Source organism: Salmo salar, chromosome 12, assembly GCF_965601325.2.
Source record: "Salmo salar chromosome 12, fSalSal1, whole genome shotgun sequence".
In the NCBI taxonomy this organism is placed as follows: domain Eukaryota; kingdom Metazoa; phylum Chordata; class Actinopteri; order Salmoniformes; family Salmonidae; genus Salmo; species Salmo salar.
This window is the reverse complement of record NC_138302.1, coordinates 85654838-85680627: the sequence shown is the minus strand read 5'-3', so window position 1 is coordinate 85680627 and position 25790 is coordinate 85654838. Positions and strand designations below refer to the sequence as shown.

Below are 25790 nucleotides of genomic sequence, written 5' to 3'. Positions count from 1 at the left end.
TTGTACATTTGGTTAGTACACAGACAGCAGTTAGATTGAAAGGGGATGGTGATGAATAACTTTCTATGCAGCAGTGTCCCAATATAAACTCCACCACCATCTTCAGTACGAGTCTGCATAAAATACAACCATCTTCAGTACGAGTCTGCATAAAATAAAATGACATACGACCCAGTTCATGGTGTAGCACAGGAATGTATGACACTCGTGAATCCTGAGAATGCACTGGGCTGGCACTATTCTACATTTCGACTATGTAAACCACATAATATAATTGCAAAATAGGATGTTATGGGAATATTCTAGCAAGCTACCCATTTTTCTTATTTCCAACCAGACTTTTAAACCGAGGCATGCGGTGATTGGGCGTCATGGAGTCACGCGGTATTCAGTCGCTCTGCCCTACCTCGAGCAGTCGCTGAATGCGATCTTGTCTGCCAGCTTTAGCAGCGGTTCTATCTGGATCCTCCGTTCACAACCTACGACAATTACTGATAATTACTGAAGCCCTTTTCTTCTTTTGGAAGACCGTTCTCACCATGGGCGACAAGAAGAGCCCTACCAGGTATTTAACCGTGTACCCCAGTCCGTTTTGTGTCGATTTAGACTTGTTTTGCGAGAATTCCGTGCCGTTTGGGGCTGATATTCGGATGCTTTCTCAAGGAGTGTTTCTCCCTTTTTCAGTTTGTATGCCAGAGCTAGAATAGTGCACAGGCACTATGGCGGCTTCTCGCTCCCTACTCTACCAGACACTCTCAGACAAAGGGAAAATTTCTGTGGATACGCCTGGCATTCTAGGAAATTATATTCAGTGTCAACAGAACTCGTTCGAAGCTCAATGTCGAATGGACATTATTTGACATTCGTTTTGCTAGCTAACATGCTTAGCCCCGAGCTAAAATATGTAGCTAGTCTGCTTGCTAGCCATACTAGCGATACAACCAAATGTTGTATCTAGCTAGCTAACTAGCTAACCAAAATCATCTAGGTCGCTTGATTTTAGCCAGTGATGGATTTATTCAAGAAGCTTGCGCTGGTTAACTATTATTAATAATTCAAATGGATAATCTGACAACCAACCAATATTTTTATGTATTAGTATAAGTTTGCTCATATAAAGGTGGGGGTACTGCATGTCATCACCACTAACAGTCATAACTAATCATATAAATGATATGTAATAAACTCACTTGACATGTCTCTTTTTCTAAGGCCGAAAAGACAAGCTAAACCAAGTGCTGACGACGGATATTGGGACTGTAGCGTCTGCACCTTCAAGAACAGTGCAGAGGCTTTTAAATGCAGCATCTGCGATGTGAGGAAGGGCACATCGACAAGGTACGTCTGTAAGGTTATTTTGTTTACTCCTGCTGTAAAGCATCGCAATTGATTGAAATCGACTTTAATCGTTTACCAATTTTTGTATTAATGTTTGGACTTTTTGATTGATGTTGTAGACATGTTCCAGGGTGGCCATGCAATTCATTATTGTATGGATACTAGTGACTGAATGTAGTCGGCTAGGTGTGCTGCCGGTTGCCTCGGTAGCACAGAGGGGGGGTGGGAGGAAGATGAGGGACCTTACTTTATAGTAGCTGTAGAGCTGCTACAATAGAGCATCTCCCAAGGAAAGCTCTGAATTTGACTTCAATCAACGGATTGAAACACGAAATCTGCTGCTTTAAATATCTGTTAGAATGTATCACCTACCAGTCGGATTAAACATCAAACCATTCCATGGAAACTGTTACGTTGTTGGTATTCTCTGATTCATCTGTGAAATTAATGCCTTTCTCTTGTCAACCAATTATTGTTACTAACTACTACATTGTCTACTTGAGACCTATCATAGATCTACCATATCACTGCAGTAAATGTCTTGATTAGTATTTTTCTGGCTGGATATTGGTGTTATGAGTATTTAAAATGTTTTATTTCACCTTCATTTAACCCGGTAAACTAGTTGAGAATAAGTTCTCATTTACAACTGCGACCTGGCCAAGATAAAGCAAAGCAGTGCGACAGAAACAATAACACAGAGTTTCACATGGAATAAACAAGTGTACAGTCAACACAATAGGGAAAAAAAGAAAGTATATATACAGTGTGTGCAAATGGCATGAGGAGGTAAGGCAATAAATAATATACGATTGACAACATGTTAATTACTTATTTGAAATCCTTTGCTTTAGTTGTCATACTTATAAGATCAGTCATATGCATACCACAGCTGTACAAACCCATGATGGTTGTTGTCGACCCCCCCCGACAAAATCAATGTTTGAGTCAAAAAGAGCCCCTCTGAGGAGCCAAAGTTAGAAACCTATTTCATGGCTGTCAGAAGGCCCTCTGTTATGGGAAACTGAGATTACATAATCAAGATATGCATTCTGAATTTGACATGATTTCATGTTTACCACTCCCACCTGTGTTCTGGGGAATGATACTGCTGATAAGTTGTCTGTGTCAGAGTGTGAGTTCAGTCACTTCTAATCAGCTGCCTGATGAGATCTAGAGATGGATGAGTCATTTGTGAGCCTGCAGAAGAGTCCCCCCACCTTTCCAGCTGTGTTAGAATGAGTGCTCTGCTGACAGCTTAAGTCTGCCACTGGTAAAACACTGACTGGTTTTACCACTAATCGAAAGTTGTGGGTACTGTATTTACTTTTTTTTTTTAATGTTTTGTCTCCTTTGATTTATTTATTCTAACTAAATTGTTGCCTGTAGCTGATACTGGTAATATGTCACAATGTGGGTTAGCATGCTTTGTTGTTAATGGCAGGAAATGATGAGAAGCATGTCAAAACCCCTTACCATTGAGCTTTTGGCAGCAGCCCAATTGCCTCTTATTTGTTAAATGGAATCGCATGACATCACTGAAGTGGTTTGTCACAATCCCATTTGTTCTCAATTGTTCACCTTTGATGCAATTGTTTGCTATTTGTAACTCTGTCTCTTATTTATAATGAGCACTAATTGGGCATCTTTTCTCTGTTTGATGTAATCCAGTGGAGCATGGGGAGAGCAGCTTGCTCTCAGCAAAGTGATCCACACTTTAGGAGTGGGTGTGGTGGTGGTGGTTTGTCTTTACTCCTTTTATCTAGCTAGTTCTTTTGCCTGAAGGGGCCTTTGTGTGAAGATGACGTAATAATCTGCTCACTAATTACAGTATTTCTTTGCTGGTGTCGAGAGTTCAAAGAAAGCAGGCAGACTTATTTGCTTGGATGCGCACACTCATTCAGATTGTCGTTATTTTGTTTGTTTTAAAGCTAGAATCCTTCGTCTTTAACTTATAAATAACCATTGATTCTTGAGGAATAAAACGTATAAATGCCTCGAGCTTAGTTAAACTGTCGTATTCCATAAGAACCCAAAATACAGTGCCTTCAGAAAGTATTCATACCCCTTGACTTATGCCACATTTTGTTACAGCCTGAATTCCAAATTGATTACAATTGTTTTTTTTAACCCATCTCCACACAATACACCATAATGACAAAGAGAAAACAACATGTTTTTATAAATGCTTGTAAATACATAAATATCTCATTTACATAAGTATTCAAACCCCTGAGTCAATACTTTGTAGAAGCACATTTGGCAGTGATTCTTTCTGGCTAAGAACTTTCCACACCTGGATGGTCATTGATTTTTGATCATTGCTAGACAACCATTTTCAGTTCTTGCCGTACATATTCAAGTATATTTAAGTCAAAACTGTAACTTTGGCCACTCAGGAACATTCCCTTTCTTCTTGGTAAGCAACTCCCATGGAGATTTGGCCTTGTTTTGGGTTGTTGTCCTGCTGAAAGGTGACTTTGTCTCCCATTGTCTGGTGGAAAGCAGACTGAAGCAGGTTTTCCTCAAGGATTTTGTCTGTGCTTAGCTCCATTCCATTTATTTTTTTATCCTGAAAGACTCCCCAGTCCTATACGATTACAAGCATACCCATAACATTATGCAGCCACCACTATGCTTGAAAACATGGAGTGGTACATATGTTTTATTGAATTTGCCCCAAACACAACTTTTTGTCCTGAATACAATGTGTTATTATTTTGCAGTATTACTTTAGTGCCTTGTTGCAAACAGTATGCATGTTTCAGAATACTTTATTCTTTACTCATATGCACTCTGTCAATTAGGTTAGTATTGTGGAGTAACTACAATGTTGCTGATCCATCCTCAGTGTTTTATCACAGCCATTGAACTCTGTAACTTTTTTAACGTCACCATTGGCCTCATGGTGAAATCCCTGAGCGGTTTCCTTCCTCTCCGGCAACTGAAGTAGGAAGGACGCCTTTATCGTTGTAGTGACTGTATGTATGGATACACCATCCAACGTGTAATTAATAACTTCACCATGCTCAAAGGGATATTGAATGTCTGCTTTTTTTAATTTGTCTTTACACTTCTACGAATAGTTGCCATTTTTTTGCGAGGCATTGGAAAACCTCCCAGGTCTTTGTAGTTGAATCTGTGTTTGAAATTCATTGCTCGACAGAAGGACCTTACAATTATCTGTATGTGTGGGGTACAGAGATGAGGTAGCCATTCAAAAATGATGATAAATACTATTGCACACAGTCAGTCCATGTAACCTATGTGACCTGTTAAGCAAATTTGTACTATTGAAGTTATTTAGGCTTGCCATAAAGAAGGGGTTGAATAGTTATTGACTTAAAAAAATGAAAAGTTGAAACATCTTAAATTATTTTGTAAACATTTAGAAAAATATATTTCTACTTTGACATTTGTGGTATTGTGTTGTAGGCCAGTTAAATTAAACGTTTTTTTAAAATTTATTTTTAATTCAGGCTGTAATGCAACAAAATGTGGGTAAAGTCGAAGGGTGTCTATACTTTCTGAAGGCACTGTATAAGCTTGTTTTACTCCAATGTTTGTTAACAACGTAAATGTAAATACTGTATCGCCTCAACATGGTTCAAACTATACATTTGAAATCATGGATGGTCAGTCCTTGAATCCATAGCTCTGAATTTGAGGTGTTACATTTCTCCTGCCCCATCCCTTAGCCCTTTTTTATTGAAACAGGGGCGGCGGAGAACTTATTGTTTACATTTAGGATTCTAGCTTTAAAGGTGTATTGATTTTTGTATCTTGTTATACAGACACTCAGCAGAGAGGTTGAAGTGAAGCCGCCTCTAGGTAGTTGAGGCTCTAAAGGATATTCACGAATGCATTTTAATGGAGACGCATGTTTTTCAACCATCCATTTCTTAGTCATCTTTTTCAGCCGCAATAGAAGATGGTTTATTAAGAACACTTGAATATCTAGACATGGGGTTTCTAATGAGAACTCCTCTGACTGTGTCCCGCCCATTTACCTAATATATTCTCCATTGATGTGTTAACAATTAGGGCTGGGAATTGCCAGGGACCTCACGATACGATATCACGATACTTATGTGCTGATACATTATGTATTGTAATTCTCACAATTCTATATATATATTGTGATCCAAACACGTTGCTCACCATGTCTGCTGCAGAGGGACAACAGAGAGCTATTAAAAAAAAACTTGTTTTGATTAGTCATGGAAATGAAAAGTGGTGAAAACAAATTGTCTCCCTATTTAATAAGATGAACAAGCTATGAAAGAAAAATACTGGAGTTGGTGCAGGTACAGCCAACTAGCACAAATAATATTGTGATATTGTCAACATTTAACTGTATAGATGGTACATTCCCCCCCCCCCTATCGCTATTAACAATGAATCTGGTACAAGATCAAATGATAACTCATAGGCTGATTGCAGCTCCTTCTGCTCAAACAGCATGTGGTTTAGATCTACATTGCCTACCAGTGTAGTAGTACTCGTGACTACATATTGAGTGTCTCGGTGTCAGATACATTTGTACTTGGGTTTTGTCTTGGACAGTGAGGTCTCGTAATTTATTCCCGAGAGCAGCGGTGTAAAAAACAAATGATCAGCTTCCATTCAGTCGGCCTGTATACCCACTTTTTTTTCCCGCCGTGGGCATTGCGTATACTCCTTAATCCCTGCTGATGCGTATCAAAGTAGTGTAGTTGGGGTAAACGACTTATCAATTATGTAGTACAGGTATTCCCAAACTGGGGGTACGTGCAATGCGTCAGGGGTACGGCAAATAAAAATGTGATTTCACATTTAAAAGTAAAATAAAGACAATGTATTTATTTATTTTCCTTCACATTTTCAAACATTCCAACGGGGCTATACATTTGGGTGAGTTTTATTTTTTTTCTTCTCTTGCCTGAGTAGCCTTGTTTCACTGCCAAAAATCAAATTAGACCATCTAGTGTTCAGCGAAATAACGCAATGTCAAATGCAAGTACCCTAAATAATTAACATCCAATCACATTAACCGTTACGCTCTCTTGGGAATTCCACTAAAGGGACAAATGTAGCTGCCGCTCATTCTGTTTGCTCGAAAATTGTTTAAAAAAAGTAGGGCTCGCGTCCAGAGACACATACCAGCTCTACTGGTAGTACTGCTACTACCAGCGGTACTACGCCTGCACCTGTCGACGACACAAGTTGTTCTGCTTCCACGATCACATCCAATGATGGCATCAGTAATTCTAAATTTGTTAGCCCAGCTAGCATGGACACTGACAGTTGTGAATCTGATGCAGCCGAAAAGCTACTGCCCCCTTACCCGGGAAAGCACCGGACAACAGACGGGGACGTTGGACCATCGAAGAGGCGCAAATATGATAACTACATTGATTTGGGGTTCACTTATATTGGGAGTAGTGCCTTTCCTCAGCCAGTGTGTTATATGTGCAAAGTACTATCTCACAACTCGATGAAACCTTCACTCTTGCACAGACATTTAGAAACAGAACATGCCAGTTTGAAAAATAAGCCAGGGGAATTTCTTTTGCTAGAATTAAGATGACTTTCAAATAGTTTTTTATATATATATATATATATAAAAGCAACAGATACCATTTTAGTAAGACGGGGCTAGAAGTGTCTTATTGGTGCGCTACCGAGTGGCTAGGACAGGCTGCCGCGGATATAGCTGGGACAATGCCTTCATCAAACACTGTTTCACGACGCATCACTGACATGGCAGGAGATATTTTGAAACATTTACTGCTTCGCATACAAGCCAGTGAATTCTATGCGTGCGTTACAGCTGGAAGAGTCAACAGATGTGGCGGGCCTGGCACAGCTCCTGGTATGTTTACGTTTATGGGAGGTCAATTAAGGAAGATCTCCTCTTTTGGAAACCAGGACAACATGAGAGGATATTTGATGGACAGCTTTGTGACATCAAATGGACTTTGGTTGTCAAGATGTGTTGGTATCTGTACTGATGGCGCAAAAGCCATGACAGGGACCATGTAACGCTTTTACTACATACAGAAGTGCGCTGGTTATCAAGGGGCAAAGTATTAACACGTTTTTTTGAATTGAGAGATGAGCTTAAAGTTTTCTTTACTGACCATAATTTTCACTTGCCTGACCGCTTGCACGTTGATGAGTTTCCCACACGACTGGGTGATGTTTTTTCTCGCCTTAATGATCTGAATCTAGGATTACAGGGACTCTCCGCAACTATATTCAATGTGCGGGACAAAATTGAGGCTATGATTAAGAAGTTGGAGCTCTTCTCTGTCTGCATTAAAAAGGACAACACACAGGTCTTTCCATATTGTATGATTTATTTATTTTTTTGGTGTGAAAATGAACTAAAGCTTATTGACAATGTGATATAGCGAAGCACCTGAGTGAGTTGGGTGTGCAATTACAAAGGTACTTTTCCGAAACCGATGATGCAAGCAACTGGATTCGTTATCCCTTTCATGCCCTGCCTCCAGTCCTTTTACCGATATCTGAACAAGAGAGCCTCATCGAAATTGCAAGAAGTTGTTCTGTGAAAATTTAAATTAATCAGAAGCCACTACCAGATTTCTGGATAGGGCTGTGCTCAGAGTTTCTTGCCTTGGCAAATCGCGCTGTTAAGACACTGATGCCCTTTGCAACCACGTACCTATGTGAGAGTGGATTCTCGGCCCTCACTAGCATAAACTATATACATGCACAGACTGTGTGGAAAATTATTTAATGCTGAGACTCTCCAATACATCCCAACATTGCAGCGTTAGGTGCATCCTTTCAAGCACACCCTTCTCATTTAAACTCACTCATTCTAATGTTTAATAAATGTATTGTGTGTGTGTGTGTGTGTGTGTGTGTGTGTGTGTGTGTGGCTTACAATGATGGCAAAAAAAAAAAAACATTTGAGAGTGCGCTGACCCTGGTGCTAGAGTGGGTACGCAGCTGGAGGTTGAGTGTTTTGAAGGGGTACGGGACTAGAAAAAGTTTGGGGACCACTGATGTAGAAAAAGTATGCACAAAGTAGCCTACACAATTGTAAAGCAAGTGAAATGTGTTCACATGCGTGCAGCACATACAGCCTAGTTTCAGCGGAATATCATCTGCACGCCGCAAGAGTGTGCAGCTCTCAAATGGTTTTGGCATGGAGCTGCTCACAGAATCGCATCAGTAGCCGGTAGGAAAGATTTTTCATCTCATATCTACCAGTAAATGCTAAGGCAACAATGGGTATGAAAACCAGGTTTTGAAAAAGTTTAGTCTGAAGTGTTGGTTAGTAGGTTTGTGATGCGCAATTGTCATCATGCGCTGTTTGCTTCAGGGGCGTAGACATGGATGGGCCTGGGTGGCCGTCATTGTAAATAAGAATTTGTTCTTAACTGACTTGCCTAGTTAAATTAAAGTTTAAAAAAACACTAGGGAGCCAGGACCTGACGGGCCCAACCAATCAGATTGATGTGGTTGAAGCATTGTTGTAGACTTAGACTATCAATTTGCCTTTTTTCAAAAGAATAAAGTGCTTTTTAAGAGTTGAAAAAAACTCATAAGCCATAGGAAAACATGATTTTTCACACAGGGTGCCTTTCCTTTGCTGGGTGGGCCGTTTGGGAACTTTTAGGCAAAGTTAGAGAATACACCACTGCATAGAGCCTGATGGGAAGACCGCAGTCACATACAGCATGATGTTAAAGGATAACAATCCATAAACTCTGACATCCTAATAAGCCAGTAGGTCCCAATCATAAGAATACAAAAACTCAAATCAATCAAATGTATTTATAAAGCCCATTTTACATCAGCAGATGTTAGTGCTTATACAGAAACTCATTCTAAAACGGCAAGCAATGCAGAAGCATAACCATTAAGCATTTCCCAATCGAAATGTACAACTATTACTTCCTATTGGAAAAAGTATTTCTTGTTTAGCAAAGTTGCCTAAAGTTTAACTGTTGCAGACATGAAACAGTCATTTCAGTCAAAAATATATAATTCCCAGTTTATGCTACAAAACCAACTTTATGAGGTTTTAAAAATAGGTTATATTTGACTCAATGTTCCATGACTTTCACTAAGGCATTGTTGGCAGAATAGATGGATGCACTTCGATGCATGATTAATACATTTCTTGGTAGTCCAAAAAATATTGCTGTCAGATTGTAAATCACAGCTGGCCTGGTACATTGTTTGCTGCTTCTATTTGGGATGCACTGTTTCAGTTTCAATGACACTCTTCTGGACAAAAACGGACGAATGTAACAAACGCTGGGAATATTAATTCAATCAAACTAGCAAGGGCAATGATCAGAAGTCAGTCATAACATTGCTAATAGGCTAGCGTATCTATTTATGTGGCAAGTTAAAAACACAGAGCCTAACATTAGCTAGCTAGGCCTATTGTTCTCCGCTGTGCTTGGGTTAGTAATAATCTGTGGAGTGGATCTATTTTCCCTCAGCATGCATTTTTTTCCCTCACTATTCTCAGTGTCAACAAAAATCTGTTTGAAAATATGAACACAGAAATACTTGACATTTTGAACTCATTATGGTGGTGATTTGACAATTACAATCATGGTCTTGAATTGGACTTGCATTTTTCTGATCTCGGCCATGACTCGGTCTCGATTTGCTTCGGTCTTGGTCTTGAATCGTTCTCGCTTTAGGTAGTCTCAAACACAACACTGTTGCCCACCTACTTGTCACTCTTTTGACAGATCTGCATTCCATGCGTCTGTATTTCAATGTACTCCAACCTGTAGCAGCTATACTATTATGTAGGTCGACGTATTGATTTTAATGGCTGCTGATAGTGAGTTAAAGCCCAGTGAGACTTTGATCACATCAGGAGTGATTGATAAGTTACACTGCAGTGTGTGTGTGCTGTGTATGTAGACCATGCAGCAGCCTATAATCTGGACCCCTGTCACCTTGGGTTTGTCCAGATGCCAGTGAGGTATCCCTGGGTCCTGTAGCTGTGTGTTCTAACAGCAACAAAATGCTTGCAATATCTGCATGCACGGAGAGGCTCAACTCTCACCAGCCGAGCAGCCAGAAGCAACTCATTGAACCTGTGGACCCAATCCCACATGGTAATGTAACATAATGCCCAACTAGGCTAAATCTAGCTGTGCACTGCCACCATACTCACTTTGATTCTCCAGCAAGAAGGCAGTGTGTGTTTGACCTGACCTCTAAGTTTTTCCTTTAATGAAGTTAGAATAAGTGTTTCAAGCATTTTTACACCAGAGGTACACCTTGAGTAATTTGAGAAAGGTTTACGTTGGTGAACACTGCAGTGAGGAGTCAGGTAGTACAGCTGTTAGAGCGTTGGGCCAATAACCGAAAAGTTGCTTGTTCAAATTCCCGAGTCGACAAGGTGAAACATCTGTCGGTGCCCTTGAGCAAGGCACTTAACCCTAATTGCTCCAGGGTCACTGTTGATAATGGCAGGCACTGGCTGTGACCCCACTCCGAGGGTGTCTCGGGGGGTTGGGATATGCGAAAATACACATTTCCAATTCACACGTGTATTAGTACACATTTTTACATGTATGAAATAGGAAAACATTTGTTGGCTACATTTCGAATATGACTGCAGCATAATAATAATTTAGTGCGTGCTTATTTTTCCTATTTCACACACATACAAGTGTGTATTAATACACGTGAAATAGAAAAAATATAAGCACTGACTAAATTAATATATTTATTATGCTCCGGCTGTCATATTCACATGTAGCCAGCACCTGAAACCAATCACTCTGCTGCTGGAATGTGACACCTTGCTGCTTGATCAGTTTTCCTTATGACTGTGCTGTGTGTATGCTGCAGGTTGAGCTGCTCCAGGGAGAATCAATCAGGGCCTTTTTAACTTGATTAATGGTTGGTATCAGGGACCCGTGCTGTTTGGCTGTCTGTGGTTTTGGGGATAGGACGTTCCCTGTGCCTGTTGCGTGCCACTTTATTCCAGACATGTTTAGGAGGAGGTAGGAATTTTAGCTTAGTGCTGTGCATCAAGCTGGTGATTCTTGTATTCCTTAACCAAATAATTGGTATTGTGTTAACTCAGCTGTTAGATATGTACAGAGTGCAACCTGTTGGTGTGTCACATTGACGTTGTGATGTTCATATGTGTAAGTGAGTCTTTGTAAGTTTAGTGTGACAGTGTTAATGTGAGGTTTGCAGTAGCACTGAGACTGAACTTGCACGTTCACAAATGCGCTGCAAGATTAGGCTTCACCTAAGTGCAGGGAATGGGATGCATGTTTTACTCACTAGTGTAGCCGCACAGTGGAGAAGGAATTGATGTTAATTTCATTACAAGACTGTTAGGCCTACTTCAATATTTATATACTTTTCCTCTTTGACCATTTGGTAGGGTCATCCTGAAAGAAATGATAGCTTACAGCCTATATCTACTGTTTTGTACACTGAGTGTAAGAACACATGCTCTTTCCCTGACAGACTGACCAGTTGAATCCAGGTGAAAGCTATGATCCCTTATTAAATTAAAGGGGAGGAGACAGGTTAAAGAAGGATTTTTAAGCCTTGAGACATGGATTGTTTGTGTGCCATTGAGGATGAATGGGCAAGACAAAATATTTATGTGCCTTTGAATAGGGTATGGTAGTAGGTACCAGGCACACTGGTTTGTGTCAAGAACTGCAATGCTGCTGTGTTTTTCACACTCAACAGTTTTCTGTGTGTATCAAGAATGGTCCACCAACCAGAGGACATCCAGCCAATTTTACACAACCGTGGGAAGCATTGGAATCAACATGGTCCAGCATCACTGTGGAACGCTTTCAAGACCTTGTAGAGTCCATGCCCTGATAAATTGAGGCTGTTCTGATGGCGAAAGGGGTGTGCAACTCAATATTAGGAAGGTTCATGTTTTGTACACTGTGTGTGTACACACTTGTCTGCCTGCCTGTATGTTAAAATGATGCAATAAGGTCATTATAATCTCTGGATTTTACTACTGTCACATTAACACATTGTCAGGGATAATGGAATTACATGAGTGGGACATGCTGGCACTGACTCCATTTGTATCTCCAATCCCCACCACACCACCAGTCCCACTCGCTCAGAGGTAATGCTTTAGTTTATCCAGCATTATCAGCATCTGCACTAAACCTTAAGCATGAGTGGGTAGGTCCTAGTCTTAATGTGTTAATTGGCAGATTTAGAAGTACTTAATTACTTCATGGGATTTGAGAGAATGTGAGTTAATACACAATGTCTGACAATAACTTGGCTATTTATTTAACCTTTATTTGACTAGGCAATTCAGTTAAGAACTAATTCTTATTTATAATGACGGCCTACACCGGCCAAATCTGGACGACGCTCGGCCAGTTGCGCGCCGCCCTATGGGATGCACTGGCTATACAGTGCATTCGGAAAGTATTCAGACCCCTTGACTTTTCCACAATTTGTTACGTTACAACCTTATTCTAAAATAGAAACGGATACGTAAATAAGGTATCTATTCAGACCCTTTGCTATGAGACTTGAAATTGAGCTCAGGCGCATCCTGTTTCCATTGATCATCCTTGAGATGTTACTGCAACTTCATTGGAGTCCACCTGTGGTAAATTCATTTGATTGAATATGATTTGGAAAGGCACACACCTGTCTATATAATGTTCAACAGTTGACAGTGCATGTCAGAGCAAAAACCAAGCCATGAGGTCAAAACATTTCTGCAGCATTGAAGGTACCCAAGAACACAGTGGCCTCCATCATTCTTAAATTGAAGAAGTTTGGAACCACCAAGACTCTTCCTAGTCTCTTCTGCCAAGCCATACTCATCAATGGGGGGAGAAGGGTCTTGGTCAGGGATGTGACCAAGAACCCTGTGGTCACTCTGACAGAGCTCCAGAGTTCCTCTGTGGAGATGGGAGAATTTTCCATCTCTGCAGCACTCCACCAATCAGACCTTTATGGTAGTGGCCAGACAGAAGCCACTCCTCAGTAAAAGGCACATGACAGCCCACTTTGAGTTGCTAAAAGACAATGACCCTAAGCACACAGCCAAGACAACGCAGGAGTGGCATCGGGACATGTCTCAGAAGTTTCCTTGAGTGGCCCATCCAGAGCCCGGACTTTAACCCGATCAAACGTTTCTGGAGAGACCTGAAAATAGCTGTGCAGCACCACTCCCCATCCAACCTGACAGAGCTTGAGAGGATCTGCGGAGAAGAATGGGAGAAACTCCCCAAATATAGGTGTGCTAAGCTTTGTAGCGTGATACCCAAGAGGCTGTAATCACTGGCAAAGTTGCTTCAACAAAGTACTAAGTAAATGGTCTGAATACTTATATAAATGTCATATTTAAATTTTTTAATACATTTGCAAAAGTGTCTAAACCTTTGTCATTATGGGCTATTGTATGTAGATTGATGAGAAAAAACTAATTGTAGAATAAGGATGTAACGTAACAAAATGTGGAAAAAGTCAAGTTGTCTGAATACTTTCCAAATGCACTGTATCCATAAGAGTGTGTGTGTGTCCAGGCTGTGGGAAGGAGGGGTGTGTGTTCTGCTGGGTGTGATGGATGGATGGCGGGGGGGGGGGGAGAGAATGTGTTCACTCAGCCAAGAGTCTCCTGGGGGATGACAGAATGGAGCACATCATTACCCAGGAAGGGAAGCGCTGGGCAGGCCCTCACACACACTTCTTACCACCACAACTATCTCTCTGGATCACAACTCTGTGGGTGTCAGTCACTTAACACGAGACAGGAGAGGAACAGCTCAGGAGTAGTGTCATCTAGGAAATATATTGGATTGTGTTTATTCAGGCAAGATTGACATTGAATAGGTCACATGTCAACCTGTGTGTAGAATAATTAGTCACTAGGAGACTAGAGCAGTGTTATGTCCATGAAAGAGAATTTGTAGTGTTTGTCTAGCATTAAGCACTGTTAGGTTTCTGTAATTGCATGCATTGTTTTTGTTTTGGTCCCGTTGTTTAGTCTACTACATGAAACACTATAAGATACAACATGCTTCCTGAGCAATGTTGCTTGTTGAACTAATTTGAATCAGGCCAACCAAGGACGGCAGCAGCAGGGTTATTGGGTCCAGCAGACTCTGGCAGACAGAGACAAACACAGTGGAGAGATTCTGCAGGGAGAGAGAGGAACTTGAGGTGAGAGCAACCGAATGAGGAATAACAATGGACGGAAGACTGAAACGCAGTGAGTGAAACCGCACCGAAAAGGTATAGCAGGGAAGAAATGGATGCATATGGAAAAATGGGATTGAAGAGGAAGTGGGTGATACCATAGAGGTAAAGAAAAGGAGAGAGAATGATACCACAGAGGGGGAGAGAGAGTGATAAACAGGAATGCGTTATGGAGCCGCTGATGAAGGGAGCTCATACATGCTTAGTGCTTTCACGACTGGCTGTCAATCACCCTGATGAGGCAGTTTGGAGCCTGAAGGTCAGACATGGGAGGGAATGTCTATCAGTGGTAGGTTAGACACATGAATGCGTTCTTCATTGAAAAATTGCATAATTGTTTCCCTTAAATCCATAAATATCATTTATTTTTTCCCCCTCTTGTCAACTGTCCCGAATAGTGTTGTCTCCCCACATCACCGTGGGAACTAAAATGTCACGCTCAGATGCCTTGTGTTGTGCTCTTCTCTGAGGGAACATAACGGAGGGCTGTGGTAGTGGAGGAGGGGTTTCTCCTGGGGCCCACTTTGTTCACTGAGTACCTGGGGCATGGGGGACACGTGGAGGCATCTCCCTTGGGGGGAGCAGTGTCCTGTGTCTGGAGGGGATGGATTAATGTTTAATAATGTCCTTGGCTCTAGCAGGCAGGCAGTGCTGCAGCCGGGAGCTTCACTCCAGGTGCTCTCTGCAGGCTCGTACACAGTATAGTACTGTACTGTATTCACCACCGGCTGGAGCCAACAGGCTCCACCCCACTAAGCAGTTCGCAGACTGGCTTATGGGAGCTGGGTCCCACAGCTTGTTTAACATATTACAGAACAGCCAGCTTTGCCTCTCTGCTCCGCTCCACCAGTCCATCTCTGTGCTGAGGGGTTATTTATTCATAGTGATCAAGGCATGCTACACATTTTTGACACCGACTGCAGCAGCTTGTAAACGTTGGTGCCGAACACGATGTTGATGCTCTGTTACCATGGTGTAGGGAAGTGTTCTGATCAAACAGAAGCCCAATGGATCACACCATGTTGAATCTGAAGCCTGTGCACAATGTGGCAGTCATGATTAGGCCTACACCAAGGAAGGAAATGCGACTTTTTATACCAAGAGAATTCAACTTGCAGATGGAGTGCTCTTGACTAAGAAAAAGGCTATTACATAGCCTGACATGTTAAAAAAGAAAATGAGTAGTTTTCGATTCTGATGTCTTACTGTCTGACTGCAGTTAGCTGTCCTTGGTAGAGGAAACATTTTTGTCTGTCTCCTCCCTCTTTGAGCTGCCACTGCTGCATGCTCCTGGTCTGTTGCTGGCTGGGAGTTATTGCCTATCCTCCACACAGCACGCGAAATAAAGAGCCATGTTAATGAGGGCTTTCCTGTGGTAATCTGTTTCTGTCAATCTGTCACAAACTGTTCAACCGTATATTATTTGTCTATCTTCCACTCTCTCTGTACTCTTTAGGTAGGAGGCTAATATTGACATGCAGGACTAGGTCCTGGGTAGTCCAGAACTCTTATGATTGGGACAATATAGTGGGTGTGGCTGGCGGTAACCATAGTTCTGAGTCTGCCTGGATTTAGAGTTTCGTGCTGATGACAGTCATTTCATTGGCTCTTGCTGAGTTAGACTCCACACCCCTGTATCAAGAAGAATTTAAGTGTCAGTCAGAGAGGAGACGATGTCAATCATTATCTATGGAGGTGTGAAAAGGAGGAAGGTTTTCGATCTAGGCTTATCTGGTGTTTCTCAGTGAAGTGGCTTGGTACAGACGCCTTGGCTATGATGTCCTGCATATTTAAATGTATTAGTCACACTCCAGTCTCCTTTTCACCTCATTTATCACCTGTTTTACTTAACATAGGCACATCTTAATAGGTGCTCAAGGTATCCTCATAATATGACACAAGTGGGGGGGTTCTCTTTTGTGCTCTATTGTTCCCGCAAGCAAGGGGGGAGGCTGATGACATCAGAGGGAACCATCAGACCAAATCCTTGAATGGCCTACACCATGAAGTTTCAACTTGTTTAAAAAAAAAAAAAAAACATTTTTGTCTGTAGATTTATTTATACGTGGGATATTGTTTTTCAACGGGAAGTGTAAGTGCGTATTTAAATCTGTTGGCAAGGTGAGTGTGGCCGGACCATGATCTGGAGCCAGCAAGCAGTGTTAATGGGACACAGAGTGGTGGTGTTCAGAGCAGCGGTGACGTAGCTGGTAAATAAATAATATACTGTACAGTAACAGCACCATGGGGCAGGCCAACTGGGAGCAGCGCTCCTATCATGCCAGCAACAACTCCATGGCTGAGTTACAGCTGGCACTAAATCATAGCTTAACTATTGGGGCTGTTTCTACTGCCTCTCTCTGAGCTGAGCTCTGCTGCTGCCTCTGACACAAATCTCTGGGTCTGGGACTGGGGTGACTGGCCGAGGAGGCGTGAGATTATCAATCAATCACACTCACTTTCTACCTCCAGCTCTCTGCAACAGCTTAGCCTGCCACAGGAAATGATTTCTGAGCCCGTTGGACACGGGAACCTGAGAACATGTTTACGAGTGTTTGGGCTGCATGCATCCTGCCAAATCCTGTGATTGATCAGTGACACTTCATGGGGTTAGTATTGCAGTTAGAGAGACAAATTGTTTTGAGTGTTTGCGTGTGTGTTGCAAAGTGACCTGTGCCAGTCAGACAGTACAAGCGAGGCTCCTCGGGGGGTGGGGATTGAGAATTGATATGAAGTTGCTCTTACCTTATCAAGTCACTAGGTTGCTATGACTGTCTCAACATCCAGATGCTGCTGAACGTGAGCATGTCGAGCCCGCTCCTCTTCTCTGGAGTGTGACATGCATTGACTCTGCAGGTGGAGTGAGTAGGCTAGCTACATTTTGTAGTTCCAGAGCCATTGCAGCTGTGGTGGGTGGTGCCACTGGGCCCTGCTCATCAGCATTCATCACCGTCTGCATGTTGATTGGAGCGTGTCGTGTGCTCTACGTCATGACGCCATAAGCGATTGATTGCCTTTTTTTCTCGGCTGGTCCCCCTTGAGGGATAGAGGGTGGGTTCTCTGTCTGTTGCAGAATGGAGATAGATAGACAGTTTGTGGGGATATGGCGGGAGCACGGGGAATTAGAGAGGTGGAGAGATGTGAGATGATATCTGGGACGTGCGATCTCTGAGTTAAACCACTCCAGCAGCCTTGTGAAAACCACTCTCCACAGACAGACCTCTTCAGGCATGCATCGTTACCAATGTACCCAACCAAATTAGACAGAAAATGAACCATCTCAAACCTGAGGGCCATGTCTAAAATATGTATTGGCCAGCGCCAGCTGTAACAGCCACACTCAGTTATCAAGTTTCTGCTCGTTTTACTTTTTTAAATTTAACCGTTATTTAACTAGGCAAGTCGGTTGAGCAAATTCTTATTTACAATGACGGCCTAGGAACAGTGGGTTACCTGCCTTGTTCAGGGGCAGAAGGACAGATTTTTACCTTGTCAGCTTGGGGATTCGATCTAGCAACCTTTTGGGCCCAACGCTCTAACCACTAGGCTACCTGCCGCCCCTGAACCTGATCCACTTAAAGATAAGACTCTCAGAGAGAGAGAGTCTCAGTCAGTACCTCATCTGTATTGCAGTCAACAGGCAGGCTACATTTTCTATGAGCCAGACAGCGCTTGTTTATCAGTTCAGTCTGAGGCTTAGAGCGAAGCATCAGAAATGATGTAGGTCCCCATCTGTCCTCAGACCTGCAGAGTTCCTTTAATCATGACACCCTGAACAGCTAGACAATAAAGAGGACTTCCTGCCAATGCAGTAGATGAGATGGGGAGGCTATACCATCTTTGCCATGGGTGGATGTGCCTCCTGAGTAACTGGCAAACCATGCACCGTTCAAGGGGTGGGTGGGTCGGTGCATACGTGTCTGGTTTTCTCTGGTATTTCTCACGGAGCTGTGACTCTCTGGCCTGTCGAGAGTCAGGTCTTTGAGCCTGTGTCTGTCGCTCTCTGGTCTTCTGTCTCTGCCCTCTGAGACCCTGCTCTGATTTTAAGTAGGGACTTAAAATATGCTGTCCTTACAGTTGACTCGTGTTTTAGGAGAATAAACTGTTTTTCATGAAACACCCGTTGTAACCTCTCAGGTGGAAGAGTGATGAGCTTCCACTGAGCCTTTCATCCTAGAGCTTTGTATTCATCCACGAAGACACTAATTTGTCTCCCTCTCTGATTTATGACGCATTTGCTTGCTGAATGTGAATGGTTGGGCTCAAAAAGAATAGGCTAGGTGTGTGTGAGAGAGACCACAGAGAGCAACAGTGACTTCATTCTGCTTGCTCTGGTTGGCGCACCAGCTAGCCAGCTTGAGTGAGCGGCTGCACGTCCCTGTGGATCCCAGTCTGACAAATGGGGCCAACGCTGCAGTAATCAGATTAGAGGACGTAAATGACGGGCTGCAAATGTCCCACCTTGTGATCTCCCACATTCATTTTATTACAGCACTGAGCTAATGAGATTACCCTTCAACCAGACCAGCCGACCAAGAGCTGTCACTTACACCCAGCCAGCCAGCCTGTGGCTCAATCCAGCCAACTCCTTATAAGATGATGCAGTGTGTGTGTTGCTATGTGGTCAGGCAGGGGCTGTCGTCATGTCAGCCCTGGCCCTGAGTGAGCCCAGCCTAGAGATGCTGCTGCCTGCTAATCCCTGTTTGTTCCCTGGCTTCTACAGGAAACCCAGGATCAACTCCCAGCTGGTGGCCCAGCAGGTGGCTCAGCAGTACGCCACGCCTCCCCCACCCAAGAAGGATAGGAAGGAGAGGCCTGAGAGGGAGCACGACCCAGACGGGGAGCTGGTGGATGGGGAGGGGGAGCACCATGAGGGAGTGCGTCCGGAGAGAGTGAGGCCAGATGAAGGAGAACCTCCCCTGGATAAGGGCAGGAAGGACACATCTGACAATGACAAAGCAGAGAAAGTGAAAGAGGAGGAGGAGGAGAAAGTGAAAGAGGATGAGAAAGAAGAGAAAGAGATCAGCCCAACCAGGCCCATCACCAAGAAACCCAGCCTCAAGGAGATCAGCCCAACCAGGCCCATCACCAAGAAACCCAGCCTCAAGGAGATCAGCCCAACCAGGCCCATCACCAAGAAACCCAGCCTCAAGGAGATCAGCCCAACCAGTCCCATCACCAAGAAACCCAGCCTCAAGGAGATCAGCCCAACCAGTCCCATCACCAAGAAACCCAGCCTCAAGGAGATCAGCCCAACCAGGCCCATCACCAAGAAACCCAGCCTCAAGGAGATCAGCCCAACCAGTCCCATCACCAAGAAACACAGTCTCAAGGAGATCAGCCCAACCAGGCCCATCACCAAGAAACACAGCCTCAAGGAGATCAGCCCAACCAGGCCCATCACCAAGAAACCCAGCCTCAAAGAGATCAGCCTAGCCAGGCCCATCACCAAGAAACCCAACATCAAAGAGATCAGCCTAGCCAGGCCCATCACCAAGAAACCCAGCATCAAAAAGATCAGGTCAGTGTGTAGTTATAGAAATAACATGTCTGTACGGAGTCAGTGTTTGTTTAAGCATCATCCCTCTATAGACATGAACTTTACTAATATAACTCCTGTGTTTGCCTGTGCAGACCCAAGACAGACATTCACCAGAGTCCACCTAGTGATAAACACAGTGTACAATCTGGGAAGTCAACAACCAAGACCAACAACTCTCACATCTCCAGGTGGGACATTCTTCTCTCTGCTACTAGTACTGACAGTATCTTGCAGTTGGACATTGTGAAAACCTGTCATGGCATTTAAATTGCCACTCGTATAAGCTATTCTTAAAGGCCAATGTTGGAAAAAATCTAGTTATTCATAAATTATATTTGTATGTTCTACACCCACTCTCACTTCCTCCCTCTTCTGGTTGATCTTGTTATTGCTCACGTTGTTGTTGTTGTTGGAATGAGCAGTTGGGTCTAATCACCAACACTGGTCTGGCAACGTCTATGGTTGTATCTTAGTAAGACAGGTTTATCAATGTAATTCTAACCCTGTGTTTCCCCCTGCTGACTAGGCCCAAACTGAAGAATATTGACCGAAGCACTGCCCAGCAGCTAGCGATAACGGTGGGGAACGTGACGGTCATCATAACAGACTTTAAGGAGAAGACCCGCTCCTCCTCCACATCCTCGTCCACCGTGACGTCCAGCGCAGGCTCTGAGCAGCAGCATCAGAGCTCCGGCTCCGAGAGCATGGACAAGAGCTCGACTCGCACCTCCACTCCCAAAGGAGAGCTCTCTGTGGGGCATGATGAGTCCTTCTGAGCCCTCCAGTCCAGATGTTCTCAGAGGACTCTGTGGATGGGATCCCTTAGGGGGAGATATTTCACCTTCCTACTGCTGCCCTACCCCCTGCATCCACCTCCATTCCATCACCATCCCTGGATGCTGAGAGAGCTCGCTGATTGGAGCAGTCTGATTGGAGCAGCCCCAGCGTGTGCATGCCTGATGGTTAACGGCTAACCATGGGTACACGTTGTGCATGGCCCATGCGGGAGAGTGGGGCTGACAGGAATAATGTATTGTTTTCTATTTGTATGTGGATGTGCGGCTGATTCAACATTTTTGTTTTTGTATAAAGAAATTATCTGCACAATAACCACCACCATTTTAACAACTCTGAAATATTATTACCCTTATTTATTACTTGTTTCACCTGTATACTTTTAGACTTCTTTTGTTGACGCTTTGCTTTGTAGTGCTACCTATCGCTCCCTTTGACACTAGTTTTGATGGTTGTACTGGTAGGATAGGACAAGGCTTGATACACCCACACAATGGTGCTAGATAGAGACACTGTGAAACAGTTTCCAACGTGGGACTGTCGTTCACACAATACAACAGCGCTAATAACCCAGAAATTCTCTCGCTCTCTTTCTCTCGTCCTCTCTTTCTCACACTATCACTCTCCTACAGTGAGAGTGTGGACCTCTGTGTAGTCTGGTCTTTCAGGTTGATATGTAGAGGTCAATGTGCAGCATAAAAAGGTTACCTGTTTGATTTGAAAATCCTACAATGTAAACTCGACACACCCAAACCTTTTCTTCTAGCTTTCTTTGTCTATGATTTAGTTTGATATAGAATTGATCTTTATATAGTCAGTGTCTCCTGTCCTTAACTGTATAGTGTAGGCTATTGTGAAAAACACTAAAGTTGTTGATGTTTTTTGCATTCTGTCGCTTCAGTATTGGTTAGCCAGTTGAGGGATGGAGTGGTGCCCTCTGCTTTGAGACAGGTTTATTTCTGTAATGACTGAAGGAAAGCTAAAGTTTAGATCCACCTGTTAAGACCAGAGTTTGAACTGTAATATAGTGATTCCCTGTACCGTTTATAATATCCAGCTGACGCTAAGGGACTTCAGCTTGTAATAAGTCCTAGCTAACGTTTAGCCTACTAATCTTCTTTTCGAATTCTGTTTACAAAGTTGTAATTTTCCGGTCCATTTTGTGCAAATGCCTGGACAGATTGAGAATTGATTTGAGTGACTTATTCTGATAAGATATATTTAAGACTCCAATATTTAGGCAAATGAAGGCAGAAACATTGCAAGTAGATGATATAATAGATATTGCATTTTGTTTTGAATTTTCAAAGCAGTTACAGCTTACCTAAATAACCAATTAAATGGTTCTAATTCTCCTTTAGACAAATATAGACAAACACAATTTCCTCTTAACTGTAATAAATTGTATAAAGAATAAATGTGTATATGATATCTTAGTTTTATTTATTGAAGGACCAAAGGAATTTCATAATGACATGATACATAGACAAATGAATAACAATTTGAGATGCAATTATAAAATGTGTGAAATGAAATACATTTTAAATAAAGACTAATATAATCCATTTTAATTGTGTAATTATTTTCCACTTTTTTAACAACTCAACTTTTACATAAACCTGAGGATCAGCTAAACTTGACATGTTTTCTGAGCTATATTGAACACCTAACCATTATTTCAATCACAAGTGTCTACTTGGAGAACACAAGTTAGTTGCTCTGCTCAGTGAACGCTAGACTAGAGGCAATGAGAACCAGTCATTAAGCAGAGAGCTGTATTGAACTCTGCAGTGTTTCCAGAAGCTCTTGGAGCCCTGGAGAACCCTGTGATCTGAGCCTCTGCTCTGCTCCACTCCTGTCCTCAGTATAGTATCTGCCCCTGCAGAGAACCAGTTGACCTGAGCAGGCCAGTTTAATCTCTCCCTACAGACCTCTAAAGCAGGTCAGGCAAGTTGGGCATGCCCTTCTAATTTAGACAGTAAAGGCTTTAATGTCTATTTTCAGTTGTAGAGAATATAATCATATTTGTGTAGTGTGAATAAGCAATGTTTGTTGTCCAATAAGCATACGTTGTAACTTCAGACTCCATGAGTTTCATTTTGCTGTTCAGCCATATGATTATATGTATTTAAACTACATTTTTTGCAAAGATATGGTCTCAAGACTGTTGAATGAGGGAGGATATGCAAAATGCAATGTGAACAGGATTATTGAGGTGTCTGGCTGAGATATAAAGAAAATTATGTTATCAATCATTTTTACTGAGAATATTAACTGTTTGCTTTTTAATGCAATCTAGAAGAAATTGGCCTAAAAAGCTATCTTTCACATGCCTTACCTGCAACCATATTCACTTGACTGACTTCTGTGACATTATTATATAATTGATTAATTGTATGTTAAATTATTGGAAAATGGGCATTTGTAAACTTTGCTTGTATGTATAATTTAAAATTGTGCAAGAGCCATCGTGAGAATAATGGCGTTGAAGCTGAACAGTTTTCTTTGTTTCTTTTACGCGCAAGCAGTTATGTTCTTGTGTGCGACCAGTAACCTTAATTTACTGTGTAAAGATGGTTACATTTTTTAGCTTTGTTTGTCAGAGACCCAAATATAGAATGCTTGTTTACTGACTATATAACATTAATCTCGTGAATTTCCAATTTAAATGTATTATACAAGCTCTTTTGATTTTCCTCTATTATGTCTTGTACAATGCTTTTAAAGTTAATGCTCAGTAAAAGTATGTAGGGTCTGTATATTTATACATTTTTTGCTTTCTGTTTCCTTTCTTACTACTAGCTGATGTGTCATTGGTCACCCTGTGAGATGGTGCCATTACTTCCATAATGTGGAAATGTATGAAGCAAATTTCACAGGATCACCGCTTCTTGTCTACTAGCTTATACAATGTTGAATAATACATGTTACCTGGCATGTGCACGACTTTACGCTTATTGGCTACCTTATAATTTCCTCTGCTTCAAATAGAAATGTCTATTTATGCATTTTAAGTGTAGTTTTTCACAAATAAAATTGTTAAAGTTATCTATTCCTTGGGTGTTTTTGTAAAATGTTTCTTCCTCAGATTGAGCAAGGTGACCTGAGCTGTAGCTTCCATGTTTTATCAGTCATATCTGGCTGCATTCACAGATCAGCCATCACGACCATCTCCCGCACTGTCACTGATTGAGATGTCTAAGTGTATGAGGAGGGAGGGAGGTGAGAGTGGGGCTGTTTGAGGGGGACAGTGCAGTGACAGGGATCCTTACACGTGGACGCTCCCAGGCAAGTCTGCTAGGGAGCACCTTCCTCCCTAGAGGCTGTTTCGCAGAGCAGCAGGCCAGTGGAGCTCTTTCAGACAGTGGGATGAGGCTGAGCTCAGAGCAGAAGCAGCAGCCCTCTGCTGTTTGTCATAACCTGGATGACAATATGTTACGAATTTGCAAAACATGTGTTAGGAATTCTAGCTAGATGACTAACGTTAGCGACCTGGTTAAGTTTAGCTAGGCTAGTGGTTAGGGTTACGTTTTGGAGTTAGGTTAAATGGTTAAGGTTAGGGGAAGGGTTAGCTAAAAGGGTTCAATTTAGGGAAGAGTTAGGATTAGGTTTAGCTAACATGCTAAGTAGTTGTAAAATAGCTAAAAAGAAGTAAGTAAGTAGTTGAGAAGTTGCTCATTAGCTGAAATGCTAAAGTTGTCCTTGACGAGATTCAAACTTGCAACCTTTTGGTTGCTAGACGTTCATGTTATACACCCAACCATTTGAGTGTCCCGGATGTACGTTTACTATGTTATGTCTACTCTGAGACCAGGCTTCTCAACTAAGTATAAAGAGCAACTAAGTAGAATTTTACACATAAATCATAAAACCTTGCTGCCCTTTCTCCTATTCCACCTGTTGTTGTGGCTCTAGTCTCAGATTGTACAGTAGTTATTGTGGTTCAGTACAGTCCTTGTAAAGTCTTTGGGCTATCCAGTGACAGGGTTTGGGCTTCCCTGCTGTTTACTCCAATCTGCCTGTCTTCCAGACTCTCCCCTAGAGAGAGGGACTCTCTTCAGAATGGCTTCTGCTACACTCAGGTCCCAACAGATGGCTCTCTTCCTCTGGAGAACCTCTCCTCCAGCCAAGACTTCACCGGCCTGCACTGCACTGTGAATTAATCCATATGGTGAGGAAGGGGAGAACATCTGCAGATAAGAGAGCAGCTTTTATGCGCAGAGGAAATCATGAGACCTAATGCTGAACAATTTGTTTAACAGAAAGAAAATGTGCCTGATGGTTCTCCAATCCCAAATATTTTGATGGTACAGTAATGGCTAATTTATCATGTAGAGATTAGGCAGAAAATATATTGTATTTTAATGATTCTCAAGACATAAAGTGTAGTCTGTTTAGCGTGTTAGCTAAACGGGGAATCCAGAGCATTGGTAGAACACCAGTTTGATTAAGTGGGTACGAGACAAAGTATTGTCCATGATCTGCAAAATGTGGAAGCACTAATCTGCTTCCAAACATAATCAGTGGTAGACTAGTCTTAAAGCAAGGCCATGGGCGGATTGGCTGTCTGGCTTTTCTGGCAAATGCTAGAATGGCCGGACCATCTTTTAGTAGGGTGGGCTGGTCAAAATGTACCCCAAAAATGATATGTAAAAAAGGATAATTGACACGGCTGGCGGTCCATGAGCCTGTTTTAAAAAAATACTTTTGTACTATTTCTCTATTGTCATAATAAAATATATTAAGTACATGGCTGACCAGTTGGCAAAGGCCGGCCCCCCGCCAAGATCGCCTGGCCCAGTATTCTGATTGGCTGAGCTAAGGTGGTGCAAATTCACATTCAAAGTCAAACGTGTATCATCAAAGAGAGTGAAACCCGCTCTGACTGTCAGTCGCTCAGTCAAAACAG

The 25790-nt window shown here is 42.4% G+C and overlaps 1 protein-coding gene across 1 annotated transcript; it reads left to right on the top strand.

Annotated features, from left to right (window-relative positions):
• Positions 1 to 378: 378 nt before the first annotated feature.
• LOC106565733 (RING1 and YY1-binding protein B) lies at positions 379 to 23929 on the top strand. The gene is made up of 5 exons (XM_014133170.3): positions 379 to 565; positions 1213 to 1338; positions 19268 to 20065; positions 20179 to 20274; positions 20613 to 23929. The coding sequence occupies exons 1-5, from the start codon at positions 423 to 425 to the stop codon at positions 20860 to 20862; spliced, it is 1413 nt and encodes a 470-aa protein (XP_013988645.3). The 5' UTR covers positions 379 to 422; the 3' UTR covers positions 20863 to 23929.
• The last annotated feature ends 1861 nt before the right edge of the window (positions 23930 to 25790 follow it).